Source organism: Macaca mulatta, chromosome 8, assembly GCF_049350105.2.
Source record: "Macaca mulatta isolate MMU2019108-1 chromosome 8, T2T-MMU8v2.0, whole genome shotgun sequence".
NCBI lineage: Eukaryota > Metazoa > Chordata > Mammalia > Primates > Cercopithecidae > Macaca > Macaca mulatta.
Window position 1 is genome coordinate 44,453,666 of NC_133413.1, and position 18,517 is coordinate 44,472,182.

General features: G+C 41.3%; 2 protein-coding genes across 2 annotated transcripts in view; one reads left to right on the forward strand and one right to left on the reverse strand.

Annotated features, from left to right (window-relative positions):
- Positions 1-6,243, forward strand: part of POLB (DNA polymerase beta) — a 39,653-nt gene extending 33,410 nt beyond the window's left edge. Inside the window, 3 exon segments of the mRNA NM_001257703.1 lie at positions 3,740-3,804; positions 4,319-4,458; positions 6,008-6,243. Coding sequence (NP_001244632.1) covers positions 3,740-3,804; positions 4,319-4,458; positions 6,008-6,102 — 300 coding nt within the window. The 3' untranslated portion in view covers positions 6,103-6,243.
- Positions 6,244-8,395: 2,152 nt separating this feature from the next.
- On the reverse strand, positions 8,396-11,553 carry DKK4 (dickkopf WNT signaling pathway inhibitor 4). The gene is made up of 4 exons (XM_001097758.5): positions 11,319-11,553; positions 10,098-10,248; positions 9,173-9,325; positions 8,396-8,775 (listed from the first exon to the last, which is right to left on the reverse strand). The coding sequence occupies exons 1-4, from the start codon at positions 11,427-11,429 to the stop codon at positions 8,516-8,518; spliced, it is 675 nt and encodes a 224-aa protein (XP_001097758.1). The 5' UTR covers positions 11,430-11,553; the 3' UTR covers positions 8,396-8,515.
- Between the last annotated feature and the right edge of the window lie 6,964 nt (positions 11,554-18,517).

The window sequence follows — 18,517 nt, forward strand, 5'->3', positions numbered from 1 at the left end:
CCGTCTCTACTAAAAATACAAAAATTAGCTGGGCGTGGTGGTGGGCGCCTGTAATCCCAGCTACTGAGGAGGCTGAGATGGAAGGATCGCTTGAACCTGGCAGGCAGTGGTTGCAGTGAGCTGAGATTGCGCCATTGCATTCCAGCCTGGGCGACAGAGCAAGACTCCCTCACCCTCCCAAAAAAAGGAAACAGTATCATCTAGTGGGCTGGATGTAACCTGAAAAGGAAAGGTGGGTAGCCAGGTCTTTGTGATCTTGTTGATAGTGGTGGACTTGGGTTGTCCCAGTAGTTGCTCAATCAAAGAAAGAAAACCCTTTGCCTAGGAAGTGCAAGGGCAGCCAAATCCCAGTTATTGCTAGAGATGAGGCTAGTTTAGACCTCACTGTGCGTGTGCCACAGGAATGAAGACTAAGGCCACTCACCCATCCTAGGATAGACCTGGGATTGTAGGAACCATGCCCTATCTTGACTTCCCAGTCTTTAAATCATACATCTGGCAGCACATCTAGCGGTATTGACAGGAAAGCATCCCCCAGACATATCTCCAGAAGAAAACAGGCTAAAACACAAGAAGACTGGGTCTGTTTATTTGTTTTTAAGTGTAGAAGATTCAGATGACAATAAGAACAAGAAACTAAGATCTTTAGGTTGCGACGTAGGAATCCATCTCGGTGGTTTTTGACAAAATTTGGATGTTATACCTGTGGTTCATAGTCCCTGGAACTTAAAAAAATACCATAGTTGAGCGTGCTGTTTTGACATTTGTAATCATTGTTAGGAAGAGAAGCACTCGAGGTCAACTTTCAAATCAATTTTAGAGACAGTTAAGAGGTGGTTTGTATCTTTCATTATGGAAGAATAGATTTGGATATAGAAGATAGAGGGTCTTATTCTGGCTCCATTACTAATACTCTGTGTGGCATTGGGAAGGTGGATTTACTTCTAAAAGGCCTGAGTTTTATCTTTAAAATTGATATTTGCCCTACGTCAGAAGACCGTTATGCAGATCAAAATTAAATAATATATGTGGAAACTTTGAAGAGTTTGTGCAATTATTTGATGTACAAATAAGAATTTGCACAACTTCAGAGATACTGGATCTTCCAAGAGTTGTACAAAGAGAGCTGCACAAATGTAAGATGTCATCTGTGTGGAAATGGATCAGGAGAGGAAGGTGACCTGGTAAGGATTAGATTGGGGAACAAAGGAAGGGATAGAGAGAGGATGGTGCCATGAAAGAAGAACAGAATGAGGAGAGTGAGCACCCCCAGGGCAGAAGTTGTATTCAGTCAATTCAGCAAATACATACAAGCATTCCAGGCACTGTTCTGGAAGCTTGGGATGTATCCATGAATTTAAGTAAAACTCACATTTGAGGATTGTGGGAAGGGACTGATAGTTAACAATGAACATAATAAATATGTGAATTATATAATAGGTTAGAGTAGTAAGTTTTTTTTGTTTTTTTTTTTTTGTTTTTTTTGTTTTTTTTTTTTTGAGACGGAGTCTCACTCTGTTGCCCAGGCTGGAGTGCAGTGGCGCGATCTCAGCTCACTGCAAGCTCCGCCTCCCGGGTTCACGCCATTCTCCTGCCTCAGCCTCCCGAGTAGCTGGGACTACAGGCGCCGGCCACCTCGCCCGGCTAATTTTCTTATATTTTTAGTAGAGACGGGATTTCACCGTGTTAGCCAGGATGGTCTTGATCTCCTGACCTCGTGATCCACCTGCCTCGGCCTCCCAAAGTGCTGGGATTACAGGCCTGAGCCACCGCGCCCGGCCGTTAAGTGCTATTTTTTAAAAAGGAAGAACAGTGTGTAGGGGAGAGGAGAGTGCAGGAGGCAGTATTAAATAGTGTGGTTGGAGGCAGCCTCATTGAGAACATGAGACTTAGGGAAAGACATAGGGAGTTAGCTAAGCAGATATCTGAGGGAAGAGATAGCCAGGCAGGAGTCCAAGCAGCAAGCCTATGGGAATGAGCGTGACCAAGATATCCGAAGAAGCTAAGAGCTCTAGGCTTCTAAAAGGAAACTGGCTGCAAAATGATTTCAACTTAGGTAGTGAAATAAACCATTCTCATTCCATATTTTTGCAAAACCTCTTCTTGCTATCACCACTTACTAGTCTTAAAGATATGCCTCTCCATGTGTTTTGCAAGTTATCTTCAAGATACAAGTTCCTTTAAGCTAATAGTAAACAAACAGTAGGAAAGCCATGGTTATTCCAGATCATCTTGTACAATCATAGTCTTTAGATAATTGAGCTGTTCTTCCTGTGAATATAGTAGCACTCAGAAGAAAAAAACAGTTTCCTCTGCATTTAACTATTGGTTTTATGTAAGGTGAGTGTCATTCAAATTTCAGTATTTTGTGCAAGTTTGGCCGTGGGTAATTTTCTGTGAAATATCTGCAGTAAGAATTCAAGGGACAATAGGAGATACCATGGCTACTGTGAGGAAATGAAAGAGGCTTTATTTCAGACACTCAGTATGAAGCTCCCCAAATGAAATGCCAAACAAAGCTAATCCACTCAATCTAATACAGAATTTACAGTAAAACAGAGAAATTCTTTAACATTAGCACTTCAGAAAAAGTGCAGGAAATAAAATTAGCCTCAAGGAAAGGAACAAAGCCATGAGATAAAATCCTATTACTGATGTGACAAACAGCAACATCATTCCCTGTGGCATCTAGATATCCGCATCCGCAAGGTAATACCTCCTGGTAATTCCAGGTGGAAATGACTTCTGATCCACTTGAAGGTGGAAGTTGAGTTGGAACTTGTTAGTTCCTAAGAAGGTAGGTATTTTGAAGGTAAACATGTTTCATTAATCTTTCTTCCATAGGAACAGCTCAAGAATTAGTTTAGATTTTAATTTTTCTATTTTGCTGAGTGAAAAAGTATGGCTTTTAGTGGCATGTGTTAACTTGACCACTCTTGGGGACCAGAAGCTTGTCACTTGTGTATTTTTCTTAGAATGTAGCATTTGATACTTTTAATTGGAAATTTGGTGGTGCTAATAGCTTGTTTTACATATGTATGGGTTACTGACCAGTCCAGATTTTTTGTCCATTTTTCTGGAAAGGGAAAAGATAAAACAGACTTGAATAACTTTTGTTTGGAAACTGTAGAAGTATAATGAAAACTTAACCTGTGGAGAAGGAAGAAAGTGATCCTCTCATTTTCTGATCTCATATTTTTCTTATTTTCCGTGTCTTTCTCCCTTCTAGTATCTGAGAGATTTCTTCAATTTCAAACTCTTTTACTTCTGCTACCTATCATTTTAAATTTTGATTTAAACCTTTCCCTGAGGGTTTTCTGTAGTATTCTGTCCTTGCTTCATGGATAGACTATCTTCCGTTATCTGAGACTATTACTGGTAGCTTTTTTGTTTATTTTCTTCTTCCTGCATAATCGTTTCTTCCACCTTGCTCTCTTCTGTTTATTTTGATGTCTGTGTTTTGTGTTCAGTGTTTTCTTTGATTAGTTTCTTGTTTAGAATCATGCAAAGGCCAAATCCTCATAATGAGAATCCTCATTTGCGGTTTCGTGTAGTTCTCTAATTATCATGAAGTGTAATAGAAAGGTGGGATAGTGTATCACTCACAGAAGCTGCTAAAAGTACTCAGAATTCTAGAGCTGCTAATATTAAAAACAAAAATGACCTTGTGTTTTGCTTGATTAAAATTAAGCCTTAAGTTTAGAACATCTTTAAACTTGGTTTAAAATATTCATTTTAGGGTGTTTGCCAGCTTCCCAGTAAAAATGATGAAAAAGAATATCCACACAGAAGAATTGATATCAGGTATTGTTCAGACTTTGTTGCTGACCTGTTAACTTTTCCAAACTTGTCTCGTTTTCTCCCTCCCTTTTTGTATCTTGGAGTTCACATTCATATCTAGAGCCTCTTTTTACTCCCGAGAGCCATATGTTCTTGCCAAATGCAATGTTTAGCTCCAAAGTATATGAAGAGTAATGACTGTCTACAGACTCTGATTTATTTTCTCCAGATTTGCACCTCACCATGATGCCTTCCACAGCTCAAAAGTCGTTTCCTGCCTGGGCTAAGTTAGTTGTATTAAGTGATAATGCGATTTCATTTCTCCACACCTCTTTCAGAACAAAGTTCATAGAAACGTAAACAAATTACAAGGTTGGGGTGATTTGAGCAGTCTACCTCATGATAGTCTTCTCTTCAATTTATTGGACCACTTAGGCTTATCTTAGGTATTTTGTTCCTTATTGATTTTAGGAGTCCTATATTTGCTAAACTTGAAATGCATGGTAAAAAAAATGTATCTACTGTCCATTTTTTTTAGGTTGATACCCAAAGATCAGTATTACTGTGGTGTTCTCTATTTCACTGGGAGTGATATTTTCAATAAGAATATGAGGGCTCATGCCCTAGAAAAGGGTTTCACAATCAATGAGTACACCATCCGTCCCTTGGGAGTCACTGGTGAGTGTCCATGTGTGTATTAGAGATCATTTCTCATCTCGAGAGAAGGTAATTTTCAAAGATACTTTGGTTTAGCAAACCTTCTAATAACTATGCCAGTTAGTGTAGTTTCTTTGTATTTTTAGTCCTTCAGGCAACAAGAAAGGATGTAATGCATAACATGCTCCTAGGCCCTCAGTTGAAAGCCATCAAGGCAAGTGTTATTTCTAGCTTTGTTAAAATGGATTAAATCCTTGCATGCTCAGTAAAACATCTTACTCATCTAAAAAGGTTTTTGTTTTTTGCTGTTGTTTAATGTACCTCCAAGACCCCTGAAAAACTCAAGTATCATTGTTTTCATTGCCACACACTTTGCTTTTAGTGCCACAGTATCTTTGGCCCCATGCTTTTAAAGTTTAAAGAATAAGGATTGCTGAATCTATGCTTAATGGGTCCTGTTAACATTTCACAGTATACTATGTGGTTTACCGTTCTCTACTAGGAGAATGAATTTTTGTCATTTTGTCCTCAAAGTATAAAATAAGGCTTTCATCCCTGGTAGACTAGGGCAGTACTTCTCACAATTCAGTATGCATACCAGCAACATGGGGGCCTCACTAAATTCAGATTCTAACTCCTTGGGCTTGCAGTGGGGCTCAGGATTCTGCATTTCTAGTAAGCTTCTAGATCAGAGGTTTCCAATCTTATAGCTTCCCTGGGCCACACTGGAAGAAGAATAATTGTCTTGGGCCACACATAAAATACACCAATACTCATGATAGCTGATGAGCTTTAAAGAAAAAAATCACAAAAACATCTCATCGTGTTTTAAGAAAGTTTACAAATTTGTGTTGGGCCACATTCAAAGCTGTGCTGGGCCGCATGCGGCCCACAGGCCATAGGTTGGATAAGCTTGTTCTAGATGCCAGTGCTGCTAGTCCAAGAACCGAGTTGCAAAGGAACTCACTAGAGTATTTTATATAATACATACTGGCTCCATCAGAGAGGACAATCAAGAGTGAGGATGACTTGAGTGACTCTAGCTGGGATCCCCAGGTTCCCTTTGTGGCACTGGTGACTCACAAGACGAAGCTCCGGCACAGGCTCCTGGGAGACAATAGAGTGGTCAGTGTCTTTTTTTTTTTTGAAACAGAGTTTCGCTCTTGTTGCCCAGGATGGAGTGCAATGGCGCATTCTCGGCTCACTGCAACCTCTGCCTCCTGGGTTCAAGCGATTCTCCTGCCTCAGCCTCCCGAGTAGCTGGGATTACAGGCATGCGCCATCACACCCAGCTAATTTTGTATTTTTAGTAGAGATGGGGTTTCTCCATGTTGGTCAGGCTGGTCTTGAACTCCTGACCTCAGGTGATCCGCCCGCCTCAACCTCCCAAAGTGCTGGGATTACAGGCGTGAGCTACCACGTCTGCCAGTGTCTTTCTTTTTTAGTGACTTGGTTACCATTTTCCTTTTTCTTCTGAAAGCAAATCCCACACAGCTTTTAATTTTGAACCCTCTATAACTAAACTATAAAACGGGTTCTTACAATAAGTTTTTTCTCTCTGTACTTGTAGGAGTTGCTGGAGAACCCCTGCCAGTGGATAGTGAGAAAGACATCTTTGATTACATCCAGTGGAAATACCGAGAACCCAAGGACCGGAGTGAATGAGGCCTGTGTCCTCCCTGGCAGACACAGCACAATAGGAGTCTTAATTTATTTCTTAACCTTTGCTATGTAAGGGTCTTTAGTGTTTTTAAATGATTGTTTCTTCTTCATGCTTTCGCTTGCAATGTAGTCAATAAAACCTTGTGTACTGTTATTGGATAATGATGTTCTTATTTTCTTAGCAAATATGTTTAGTTTAAATTTTCATATTATGTTCATGATCATACTTTACTATGGGTTTGGTAGAGAGAAATATGAGATGATAGCAGATCTTTAATGGGAGTTTTTATTTTCTCATATTCTGCTCTAGGCTATAAACCACATTACCCCTACTTACTGATCACAAATTAGTTAATTAAGGTACACCCAGAGACTAGCCTCTGGAAGATTGTTCAATATTTTCTAGAAACTAGGGGGGCCGGGCATGGTGGTTCATGCCTGTAATCCCAGTACTTCGGGAGGCTGGGGTAGGTGGATGGCCTGAGGTCAGCAGTTGGAGACTAGCCTGGCCAACATGGTGAAACCCTGTCTCTACCAAAAATACAAAAATTAGCTGGGGGTGATGGCAAGTGCCTGTAATCCCAGCTACTTAGGAGGCCGAGGTGGGAAAATTGCTTGAACCTGGGAGGCGGAGGTTGCAGTGAGCCAAGATCATACCACTATACTCTAGTCTGGGCAACAGAGTGAGACTCCATCTCAAAAAAATAAACTAGAGACCTTCATAAATTTAATTTTTTGTTTTGCCCATATTTGATTATATCAGTCCATTCTTACATTGCTCTAAAAGAATACTGGAGACTGGGTAGTTTATGAAGGAAAAAGGTTTAATTGGCTCATGGTTCTGCAGACTGTATAGGAAGCATGGCACTGGTATCTGCTAAGCTTGCTGGGAGGCCTCAGGAAGGTTTTACTCCTGGTGGGAGATGAAGCGGCAGCAGGCACTTCACATGGCGAAAGCAGGAGCGAGAGAGAGAGAGAAGGTGCCACACTCTTAAACAACCCGATCTTGTGTCAACTAACAGAACTCACTTATCACCAAGGGGATGGTGCTGAGCCATTCATGAGGAGTCCGCCCTCATTGTCCAGTCACCAGGCCCCACCTCCAGTACTGGAGGTCACATTTCAGCCAGGAGTTACGGAAGGGACAAATGTCCAAACCATATCATTGAATCTTGCAATATATACTTATAACCTGAATAGAAAAACAGGTGTATGGTTTATCTCTTAAATGAAATCTGTAGCACTTGCTTGAAATCCACTAGAAAGAGCTCCCCTAAGCACAACCACTTCTACTATGCACAAAATACAGCCTTTTAAACTCCAAACAAAAATTTCACTTTTTTGCCCTTCCTCTGGGCTTTTAAGTGCAAGTGGTCAAAATGTATAAATAAAAACACTCCTTGAAAGCCCTGCCTTTCAAATATTAAAATTATATAAATATAAAATAGACAAAGGTATCAAATGGTAAGTAAAGCTACTGAAAACGTGAAAATGCTTTATAACTTGCAAAGGACTATACAAATATATCTTTTGAAACTTCTTTATTAACCAAATTATTTTGTAGTGAAATGCCATTTCCCTTCTAAGAAATGAATGGAAATAAACAATAGAGTTTTTAAGGAAAAATATAGTATTTGCTGTGATAATTTTCCCTGGTAAGATGTAAGAATTAACTTACTTTTAACTTTAGGTGCTATCATTTTTACCCCCTAGGATACTGTCAGGCACCAGCCCTTTACCAGAAATTGCTTAAAGATGTATTTGGAGAGAGAGATGTGACTCGGTTATAGTATATGTATTTCAAAACATCATGCTGTACACTGTAAATATATACAATTTCAATTCTTTGTTGTTGTTGTTGTTTTGAGACGGAGTCTCGCACTGTTGCCTGGGCTGGAGTGCAATGGTGCGATCTCGGCTCATTGCAACCTCCGCCTCCTGGGTTCAAGCAATTCTCCTGCCTCAATTTCCCAAGTAGCTGGGATTACAGGCACCTGCCACCATGCCCAGCTAATTTTTTGTATTTTTTAGCAGAGACAAGGTTTTACTGTGTTGGCCAGTCTGGTCTCAAACTCCTGACCTCGTGATCCACCCGCCTCAGCCTCCCAAAGTGCTGGGATTACAGGCGTGAGCCACTGCGCCGGGCCTCAATTCTTGAAGATTTGAATTAATTGAGTCCCTAGATTAGAAATAAATTTTTTTTGTTACAGAGTCCCATCAGTTTTCTGGAAAACCGGACAAAAAGCTAAAGCTAGTTTCATTCATCACAAGGTCGCCAACTCTTAGTTCTCTAGTTTCAGGCTATTTCACTTGCTACAAGATTTGATTTTAAGAGAGATCTGTATGGAAGCATTTTAAAGTTAATGTCCAAGATTGAGCTCAAATGCAATGTAGATTCTTCTTTATTTTGAAATATTTATAGCTTTTCTATTTTTTGGCATACTCGTAACCGTGCATGCTGCCGATTGCTGGTCAGTTGGCTTCGACACAGTAGTCCGGGGCCACAGTCGCAACGCTGGAAGATTTCTGGAGCTTGAGCAGTGTCTTTATGCCCTCTCCTGGAGCAGACCTGTCCCTCCAAAAGGACTGGCTTACAAATTTTCGTCCAAAAATGACGAGCACAGCAAAGTCCAGGGCCACAGTCAAAAGTTCTCAGACAACTTTCTCCCTCTTGTCCTGTAACAAGGTTAATGTGGGCTTTAGTGATAAATAAGGAAAGTGGCCTGCCGGGGGTTTGCTACTGGGATAAGGGAATGGGACCTACGACTGACAGACACAAAGTAAAAATAGACACAGCACGCGGGTCTCACAGAGCTAGGTCTTACGCTAAAAGCGGTAATGCAATGGCGACTCCACCCCTACCCATCGGAATTGTTGTTACTGGCTGCAGACTACCTTAGGGTACTCTGTACATGACCCCCACAGCTTTTTATAGAAAGAGATTACAAACAGCACGTGCTCCCTAAGTGTTTCTGGGATGGAGAAGAATAAAATCAATCTCACCCTATCCTTAAGAGGCTGGGAGGAGAAAATGCATTTCTGAAATAAAATGTGCTCAGAATGCTGTTCTTACCCTTCCTGCCTTGTGATTTCTTAATACTTGGCTTCCTCTTGGGTTGGTTTTCCTGGACTGGGTGCCCAGTTGTTACTTCTGCATGTGTGCCATCTTGCTCATCAAGCTGCCTTTCCAATTTTGGGGTTGCGTCTTCCATCGTAGTACAAACATCTGAGGGACAACCAGGTATAACTAGAATTACTAACTTCAAGGGGGAGAAACACAGACACACTAATTATCCTACTGTTGCATGGTTTAGTAGCACCTCTGCCTTCAGTTTATATATAACTTTCTAGATTTCTGGGACATGCACTAAATATTTACATGCTCACATATGGCAGAGAAAGTAGTTAAGTGGAAGATGGATTCCATTAAAGGTAGTTAATGGTCTCCAAGTGGAAATGAAGTATTTGAATGATTCCAACTTGAGTCTTCCCTTTAAAATCATTATCTCCAAGTTATTGGCAAGAGCTGTTGCCAGGAAATAAATTATTTTGTTTCATGAAGAAAAGGCAGGCCAGGCCTGGTGGCTTATGCCTGTAATCCCAGCACTTTGGGAGGCCGAGGTAGGTGGATCGCCTGAGGTCAGGAGGTCGAGACTAGCCTGACCAACATGGTGAAACCCTGTCTCTACTAAAACCACAAAAATTAGCCGGGCATGGTAGTGCACACCTGTAATGCCAGTTACTCCAGAGACTGAGGCAAGAGAACCGCCTGAACCCGGGAGGCCAAGGCTGCAGTGAGCTGAGATCATGCCATTGCACTCCAGCCTGGAAACTCCATCTCCGAAAAAAAAGGAAAAGAAAAGGCAGCTGCATAAACTTACTTCAAGCATGAATCTAGGAAGCGCCATTAGAGAGTATCTACCCTGGAATGTGCTAGTCTATGGGGCTTAGACACTACCTTTGGTTTAAAAACCACTGTTGGTGTTATGGTCGCTCACCATTCATGCAGAGTGTCCCAGGGCAGCACATGGCATCTCGCTGGCACCTCCTCTGCAACCCACGACATGTAGCACAGAACGGCTTCTCATTGTGGGACTGGAGGCAGAACTTTCTGGTATTGCAGTCCGTGTCAGACAGGCACTGTGAGCCCTGTGGAGGGAATCTGTTGTCACAAGGCTAGGAAACCCAACACGATGGAAGGCAGGAGGTAGAGGGAGCCAAAGGACAGTGGCGCTGTGACAAACCCCAGACAGCATCTTATTTTCCAGTGGAAATGGTTTTCTCCCACAAAGGGAAGCTCAGGTCACCTGGGGAGAGACCCAGGCCCTGCAAAGGCTATTTGAGTTTGAAAAATTGTCTTAACTCAGAATTTAGTTTTCCTGTGCTCTTTGTGAAAATGGAAAAAAATGGTTTCCTATGTGTGTCTTAACAGGTGATTATGAGATTTTCAATATATCTTAACTCTAGAAGCTGGCTGCAGTTTAATTAAATATACTATTGATGTTTTGGGCATTCTTGTTTGATTTTTCACTCTAGTGAATCACATTTAGCTTGCAGACCCTCCCTAAGTGAACTGTCCTTTGATTTTCAATGATGCCTCATTGACATAGAGAAAGAGATAGCGAAGATCAATTGTTCTCATCCACAGTTGATACTTTTAATGTTGGTATAGTATATATGATATATGTAATAATAGATAGGATATATAATAACATATACACATATATAAAGCGATCCCTAAAACAACTCTCTCTGTGAAGTTAGACGGTGACAAGGCAATGCATCATGGTCCTCTGTTTAAATTCTCATTCCCATGTTTGCCAGCTTTGTGAGCTTGGGTAAGCTCTTCAAAATCTCTGAGTCTTATTTCCTCATCTGGAATTAGGGGGTGTTTCATCTATCTCAAATTGTGAGGAAGGAGTACATGAGGTATCACATGTAAAAGAGCTGGCACATGGTAGAGCTTCCAAAGTGTTCGTTTATTCCCTGATTTATAGACAAACTTATGGCCAAATGATGTGAAAAGCCACTGTGTTTATTTCATACATTCATGCTAAGGCCACTGATCCTACCAGGGTGCCCTCCCAAATCCAAAACCAATTCAATTTACCTGCTAGATAAGACATTTCACACATGAATCAAAACGACTTACTGAAGCCCAAACAGAACACCCCGACTGTCAGCAGCCCCGTACCTCAACCCCTCCCTAGCAGCCTTACCTTCCGGGCCCCAAGCAGGTCGGCAGAGCTCCTGATGTTGTTGAAGTCCAGGACCAGAGCTCCCAGGGGAGAGCAGAGCCAGCTCAGTCCCAGCAGGACGGCCGCCGCCATCCTTCAATCCCTGGGCTCCTGGAGGGTCTCAGCACTGTGCGTCACCGAAGCGAGGCTGCTCTCCACCCAGAGCAGAGCTTCCACTAAGGTGGCAACTCAGTATGTCGTCTGTTTGTCACTGCTTTTTCTGAAAGAGAAGCAAACCTTAGTCTGAGTAAGGTGCGTGAAATCGGCTGAGCAAAGTCTGACCAGCAGGTTCCTCCTGAAACTATTTATAACCAGATGTGCCCCCTCCCCGTTCTGTTCCTTCCTCCTGCCCCACACAAGCTTCAACAAATCCCTTCAAATCTGTTTGATCAATCGTTCAAAACAAGGACTCAATAGAAGGAGAGAAGAGGCAGGGCCACGCGGCTTCTCCTCCAGGGGTTGAATCCCTCTTAATTATTGCATATCAAAGATAGTTCAAAGGGCCACGGCAGAGCAGGATGTCTGTATCAAAGGCAAACTGATAATCACCTGCATTTCCTACCTTCAGTAATCCTTTGGGGGTAGGGAGGGAGTCTGCCCTAAGATCTGTTTTCACAGCTAATTGTGCTCAAAGAAAGGATGAATCATACTGGCCAATATGCTATAGAGGATGCCAAAAACTAATGAGGTACAAAATACACTGAGAAGCTGTAAACTGGGCTTCAGATAGTGAAGACAGATAGAAAAAGAGAAAACGCCCCCTGATTAGCTCTGGCATCCAGATGTAACAGCACCTGTTCTGACTAAATGCCATTTGGGAAATTACTTTCCTTTAAATGAAAATTGAACTGTTTGAAGTTAAGGTTCTTAGGAAAGTAATGTAATTTATGAAAGTCCCATTTTTCAGTGGTGGGGACAATGATAGAAAGCCCATTTTACACAATTCAGTAGAAGCTTTGGGTCCATTTTATCAGCAATATATTTAATTTGCATTGTATTATGTATCGCTTCTCGGCCTTTTGGCTAAGATCAGGTGCACTGCATTATGTAAAACTCACTTAAGCAAAATGAGGATCCAAGTCTCTGGCTGATTTCAGATGAAATTTCATGTATTTCCAATTTTCCTAATACGAATTTTTTAAAACTTCTGCTTCATCCCTTTCCTGTCTGATTTTTTTTTTTTTTTCCATTTGGACTATTAGAGAAGTCAGGTAATTTAGACATGTGCTTATCACTGTCGTAAATACTTTAAGAGTAGAACAATCTAGATCTGTGTCAAAAAATCATTTTTTTCTTCATTGTTTCATTGCTCTTAGCATAGAGTCATCTGAAAGTGCATTTTTTTCTATGCCATAAATGATAATCTTATTATTTACTACGTTTTCCTGCAGAACAACCTAACATCAGTTCATTAACATGAATCTCGGCATTCTGTGCATGAGAACATTCTCAATTTTGAGTAATGCAGCGCCGTTCTGAAGGTGATGCAGGTGATTCAAGCCTTCCCACTACTTGGCTCTCGTCCTTGGGTTGGTGTTGCTTGTCTACCTCTCATATGGAAGTTACTTATTTTAATCCCTTAAACTGACAACATCAAACACCCTTTGATAGCGTGATAACCCTGGTGACTAGGGGTGTTACAGAATTTATTTTGAAGTTGGACAATTATGACCAAGGATAAAGGAGAGAGCCCCAGGGTTCTGTCTCTGCTGGGTTTCTCTGCTTCCTGCTGCCTCACTGTAAGGGAATTTCAGGTTACCAAAAGCCCCTGGCAATATACACAGGTGAAAAGAACCGATGGGAACTCCTGTAACACGGCACAAACAGCCACTGAGCACTTAGCAGGAGCAGAGCCTCAGATTAGATGTCGGGAATAAAATTTGAAACTCCAATGGCCTGGCACAGTGGCTCACACCTGTAATCTCAGCACTTTGGGAGGCCAAGGTGGGAAGATCTCCTGAACTGGGGAGTGCAGACGTGTAGGAATGCTAGGTATGGTTGGTTAATGCCAATGGTGACTATTATCAGACCTAGTTGGCTTGAAGTAGAGAAGGCTACAATTTTTTTAATATCGTTTTGTGTGAGAGCGCAAATGGCTGTGAATAGGGTGGTAATGGCTCCTAGGCATAATGTAAGATTTTGGATCAATATGTTGTTTTCTATTAAAGGGTGGAAGCGAATGAGTAAGAATACTCCGGCGACGACTATGGTGCTAGAGTGAAGTAAAGCTGAGACTGGAGTTGGGCCTTCCATGGCAGAAGGCAGTCAGGGGTGGAGGCCAAATTGGGCTGATTTTCCTGCTGCTGCCAGGAGAATACCTGTTAGTGGAAGGAGATTTAAGTTGGAGTTCAGGGCTAGTATTTGTTGAAAGTCTCATGAGTTGTAATGTAAGAGAAATCATGTTCTAGCTAGGATAAGACCAATGTCACCAATGCGGTTATATAGGATTGCTTGGATGGCTGCTGTGTTGGCGTCTGTTCGAGCATGTCATCAGCTAATTAGGAGGAAAGATATAATTCCTACGCCCTCTCAGCCAATGAAGAGTAGGAAAAGGTTGTTAGCGGTGACTAGAATTAGTATGGCAGTGAGGAAAATAAGGAGGTATTTGAAGAATTGATTGATATTTGGATCTGAGCTTATGTATCATAGCGAGAATTCTATAATGGACCAGGTGATGAATAGTGCGATTGGAATGAATATTATGGAGAAGTAATCTAGTTTAAAGCTTAATGTTAGATTTAATGTTTGGGTTATTATTCAATGTCAACTCCAAATGATTGTTTCTTGGTTTAGGAAAATGTATAAGGTTGTTGAAAGAAAGCTAGTAACAAAAGCATATATTACAGTTAATTTTACATAATTTGGGTATGAGCGTTTTTTGTTAGGGTTGATGAGGGCGGCAAAGATTGGGAGAGTTAGGGAGGTGAGGGTTGTTATTATAATAGGAGTATACATGGTTGTTACTTTTATTTGGAGTTGCACCAATGTTTTTGGCTCCTAAGGCCAATGGATAGCTGTTATCCTTTAAAAGTTGAGAAAGCCGTAATTTTAAACACGGAAGCATGGATTAGCAGTCCTTGCGAGTTTTCTCGGTAAATAAGAAGTGGTAGGCTTCTATAGTTAGGTTCACAATCTAATGTTTTGATTAAACTATATTTACAGGAGGTAAACCCTAGAATGATGTTGGGGTTGAGGGATAGAAGAATAATCGGGGCGAGGTGTATAAATATTAATGTATTTTCTCGTGTGAAGGAAGGTTTTATGTTAATTATGTGGTATGTAAGTGTTCCTCGTTGCATTGTGATAAACATGTGGAGGGAGTAGAGAGCTGTGATTAGTATGTTGAGTCCTGTTAGTATAATAGTAATATGGGATCAGGAAAATAAGGTTGTGATTACAAAGAGTTCGCCTAGTAGGTTGATGGTGGGGGGTAGGGCAAGATTGGTGAGGTTTACTGTGAATCATCAAAAGGCTATTAATGGGAGTAGGGTTTGGAGTCCTCGAGATAGTAGTATGATGCGGCTGTGGGTATGTTCATAGTTTGAGTTAGCTAGGCAGAAATATATGGAGGAGGTAAGTCCATGGGCAATTATAAGGATGGTTGCGCCAGAGAAGCTTCAGGGGGTTTGGATGAGGGAGGCTACGATTACTAGGGCTATGTGACTTACAGAAGAGTATGCGATGAGTGATTTTAAGTCTGTTTGTCGGAGACATGTTGAGCTTGTTATGATTATGCCTCATAGGGATAACATAAGGAATGGATAGGCCATGTGTTCTGTTAAGGGGTCAAGAATGGAAGTAAGTCATATTATGCCATAGCCACCTAGTTTTAGGAGTACCGCGGCAAGAACTATTGATCCTGCAATAGGGGCTTCAACATGAGCTTTGGGGAGTCATAAGTGTAAGCCATATAGAGGTATTTTTGTTATAAAAGCTATTATGCATGCTAGTCAGGTAAAGTTGTGGGATCAGGTAGTTGTTAGTTTTTGGTTTGTGAATGTTAGTAGTATAATGTTTAGTGAGCCTGTGTTGTTGTAGGTGTGGTTTAGTATAATGAGTAGGGGTAGAGAGCCAGTTAGTGTGTAGAATAGAAAATATGTGCTTGCGTTGAGACGTTCTGCTTGGTTGCCTCATTTAGTGATGATAATTAGGGTGGGAATGAGGGTGGTTTCAAATAGAATGTAGAATATAATTAGGTCTGTAGCCATGAATGTCAGAATTAAGGTGATTTGTAGGAAAATTATTATGGAAAGGTAAAGTTTCTTTTGTGAAGGGGGTTCGTTGCATAGGTGATATTGACTCGCTATAATTATGAGGGGTAGGAGTCAGGCAGTCAGTATTAGGAGGGGTGTTGTTAGTGGGTCGGAGGATAAGTAGGTTGAGTAATTAAGGAGATTGTTGTTGGTTTGGTTAAAGAATAATAGGGGAATGAGGCTGATAGTTAGGCTGTGTGTAGTCAAGTTGATTCAGATTGTATTATTTTTGGAGAATCATGTCACAGGTAGTAGCATGATTGTGGGAATGATTATTTTTAGCATTGAAGCAGGCTTAAGTTGTGAATATAATCTAGCCCATATGTATTGGAGATTGAGATTAGTAAGGCAAGGCCTACTGCTGCTTCGCAAGCGGCAAATACTAGTAGGATGATGGGTATAATGTTGATTAAAGGGAAATGTATGTTCGAGGCAATGAGGGCAGTTATGATAAAAAGTTATATTATTATTCCTTCTAGACAGAGGAGGGAAGCTATTAGGTGTGAACGGTAAATTAATATGCCTAGAAGTGAGATGGTAAATGCTAATATAATGTTTATGTGGGTAGGAGTCATTTGGTTAGTATGGCTATCATAATCTAATGAGTCAAAATCATTTGTTTTATTTAAACTACTTACCAACTCGGTCCAATCTAGTCCTTTTTGAGTTCATTCGTAGGCTAAACTGAGAATTAGGATAATGATAAAAGCAATGGTTGATTTGATTATTATTGGGAGGTTTGTTGTTTGGATAGCTCACGGTAGGGATAGTAGTAGAGCGATCTCTAGGTCAAATAGTAGAAAAGTGATGGCAACTAGGAAAAACTTTATTGAGAATGGGATGCGAGCAGGATTTAGGGGATCAAATCCACACTCGTAGGGGTTAGTTTTTTCTGCATAGGAGTTGAGTTGGGGTAATCAGAATATGATAATTATTAGTAGCGAGGTTAAGAGGGTATTGATTATTAAGGCTAGTACTAGGTTGATTACTCTTTTTTGAATATTGTCAAAACTAATTGATTGGAAGTCAATTGTATTGGTTATACTAAAAGAGTAGGACCCTCATCAATAGATAGAAATATAGAGGAATAGTCAGACGACATCTACGAAGTGCCAGTATCAAGCGGCGGCCTCGAAGCCGAAATGGTGGTTTGATGTGAAATGGTATAGTAGTTGGCGAATGAGGCAAATAAAAAGGAATGTGGATCCAATAATAACGTGAAGCCCATGGAAGCCTGTGGCGACGAAAAATGTTGAACCGTAAATGCCATTGGAGATGGTGAAAGGTGCTTCAAAGTATTCTGAGATTTGTAGTAGAGTGAAGTAGGTGCCTAGTAGAATTGTAATAAGTAGGGCTTGGATTGTTTGTTTTCGGCTACTATTTATGAGGCTGTGATGGGCTCAGGTGATTGTGACTCCGGATGCGAGTAGTACGGAGGTGTTTAGGAGGGGTACTTCTAGGGGGTTTAAAGGGGTAATGCCTGTTGGTGGTCAATGGCCTCCCAAGCAGGGTGTTGGGGCAAGACTTGAGTGGTAAAATGCTCAGAAGAAGCTAATAAAGAAGAAGACTTCTGAGATGATGAACAATGTTATTCCATATCGAAGGCTTTTTTGGACGGGTGTTGTGTGGTGGCCTTGATATGTGCTCTCTCGTACAATATCACGTCACCATTGATATAAGGTTAGTGTGTTGGTTAGTAGGCCTAATACCAGTAGGGTGGTAGAGTAGAAGTGGAATCATATAACTAAGCCAGATGTTATCAGAAGAGCTGATAGGGCTCCTGTCAGTGGCCAGGGACTGGGTTTAACTATGTGATAGGCATGGAGTTGGTGAGTCATTAGGTGTTGTTGTGTAGATAGAGGCTGACTAAGAGTGTGAAGACGTAGGCTTGGATCAGGGCTACTGCAATTTCTAGGACGGTTAGTAGTGTTAGGAGTATAGTGGTTAGTAGGGCAATGGAGAAGTTGATGGTTAATAGTACTAGTACAGCGTTTCCAATTAGGTGCATTAGTAGATGGCCAGCTGTGATATTGGCGGTTAGTCGTACAGCTAGGGCTACTGGTTGAATAAGTAGGCTAATAGTTTCGATTATTACTAGTATAGGAATGAGTGGTGTGGGTGTACCTTGTGGTAGAAGATGAGCCAGGGAATTTTTAGTTTTAAAGCGAAGCCCTATGATCACTGTGCCAGCTCATAGGGGAATTGCTATGGCTAGGTTTATGGAAAGTTGGGTGGTTGGTGTAAATGAGTGGGGCAGGAGTCCTAAGAGGTTTGTTGTGGTAATAAAGGCAATTAGAGACGTTAGTATTAGAGATCAGGTTTGTCCTTTAACGTTGTGAATTATTATTATTTGTTTTAGAGTAAGTTGAGTTAGGTTTTGTTGAATGGTAATTAGTCGATTGTTAATAAGATATTTAGAGGTTGGGATTAGTAACATGGGGAATAGGATGATGGGGATTGTAGCGGGTTGGCCTAGGATTGTTGGAGTTGAGAATGGGGTAAACAGATTTTCGTTCAGGAAAATCTGAGATTCTGTCTCCACAAAAAAAAATATTGAGATTCTGTCTCCACAAAAAAAAATATTGAGATTCTGTCTCCACAAAAAAAAAAAAAAAAAAAAAAAAAAGGTCAGGCGCGGTGGCTGACGCCTGTAATCCTCAGCACTTTGGGAGGCCGAGGTGGGTGGATCACCTGAGGTCAGGAGTTCGAGACCAGCCTGGCCAATACAGTGAAACCCCGTCTCTACCAAAAATATAAAAACTAGCCAGGCGTGGTGGTGGGCGCCTGTAATCCCAGCTACTCGGGAGGCTGAGGCAGGAGAATTGTTTGAACCCAGGAGATGGAGGTTGTGGTGAGCCAACACGGTGCCACTGCACTCCAGCCTCGGCGACAGAGTGAGACTCCATCCCCCCACAAAAAAATTAGCCA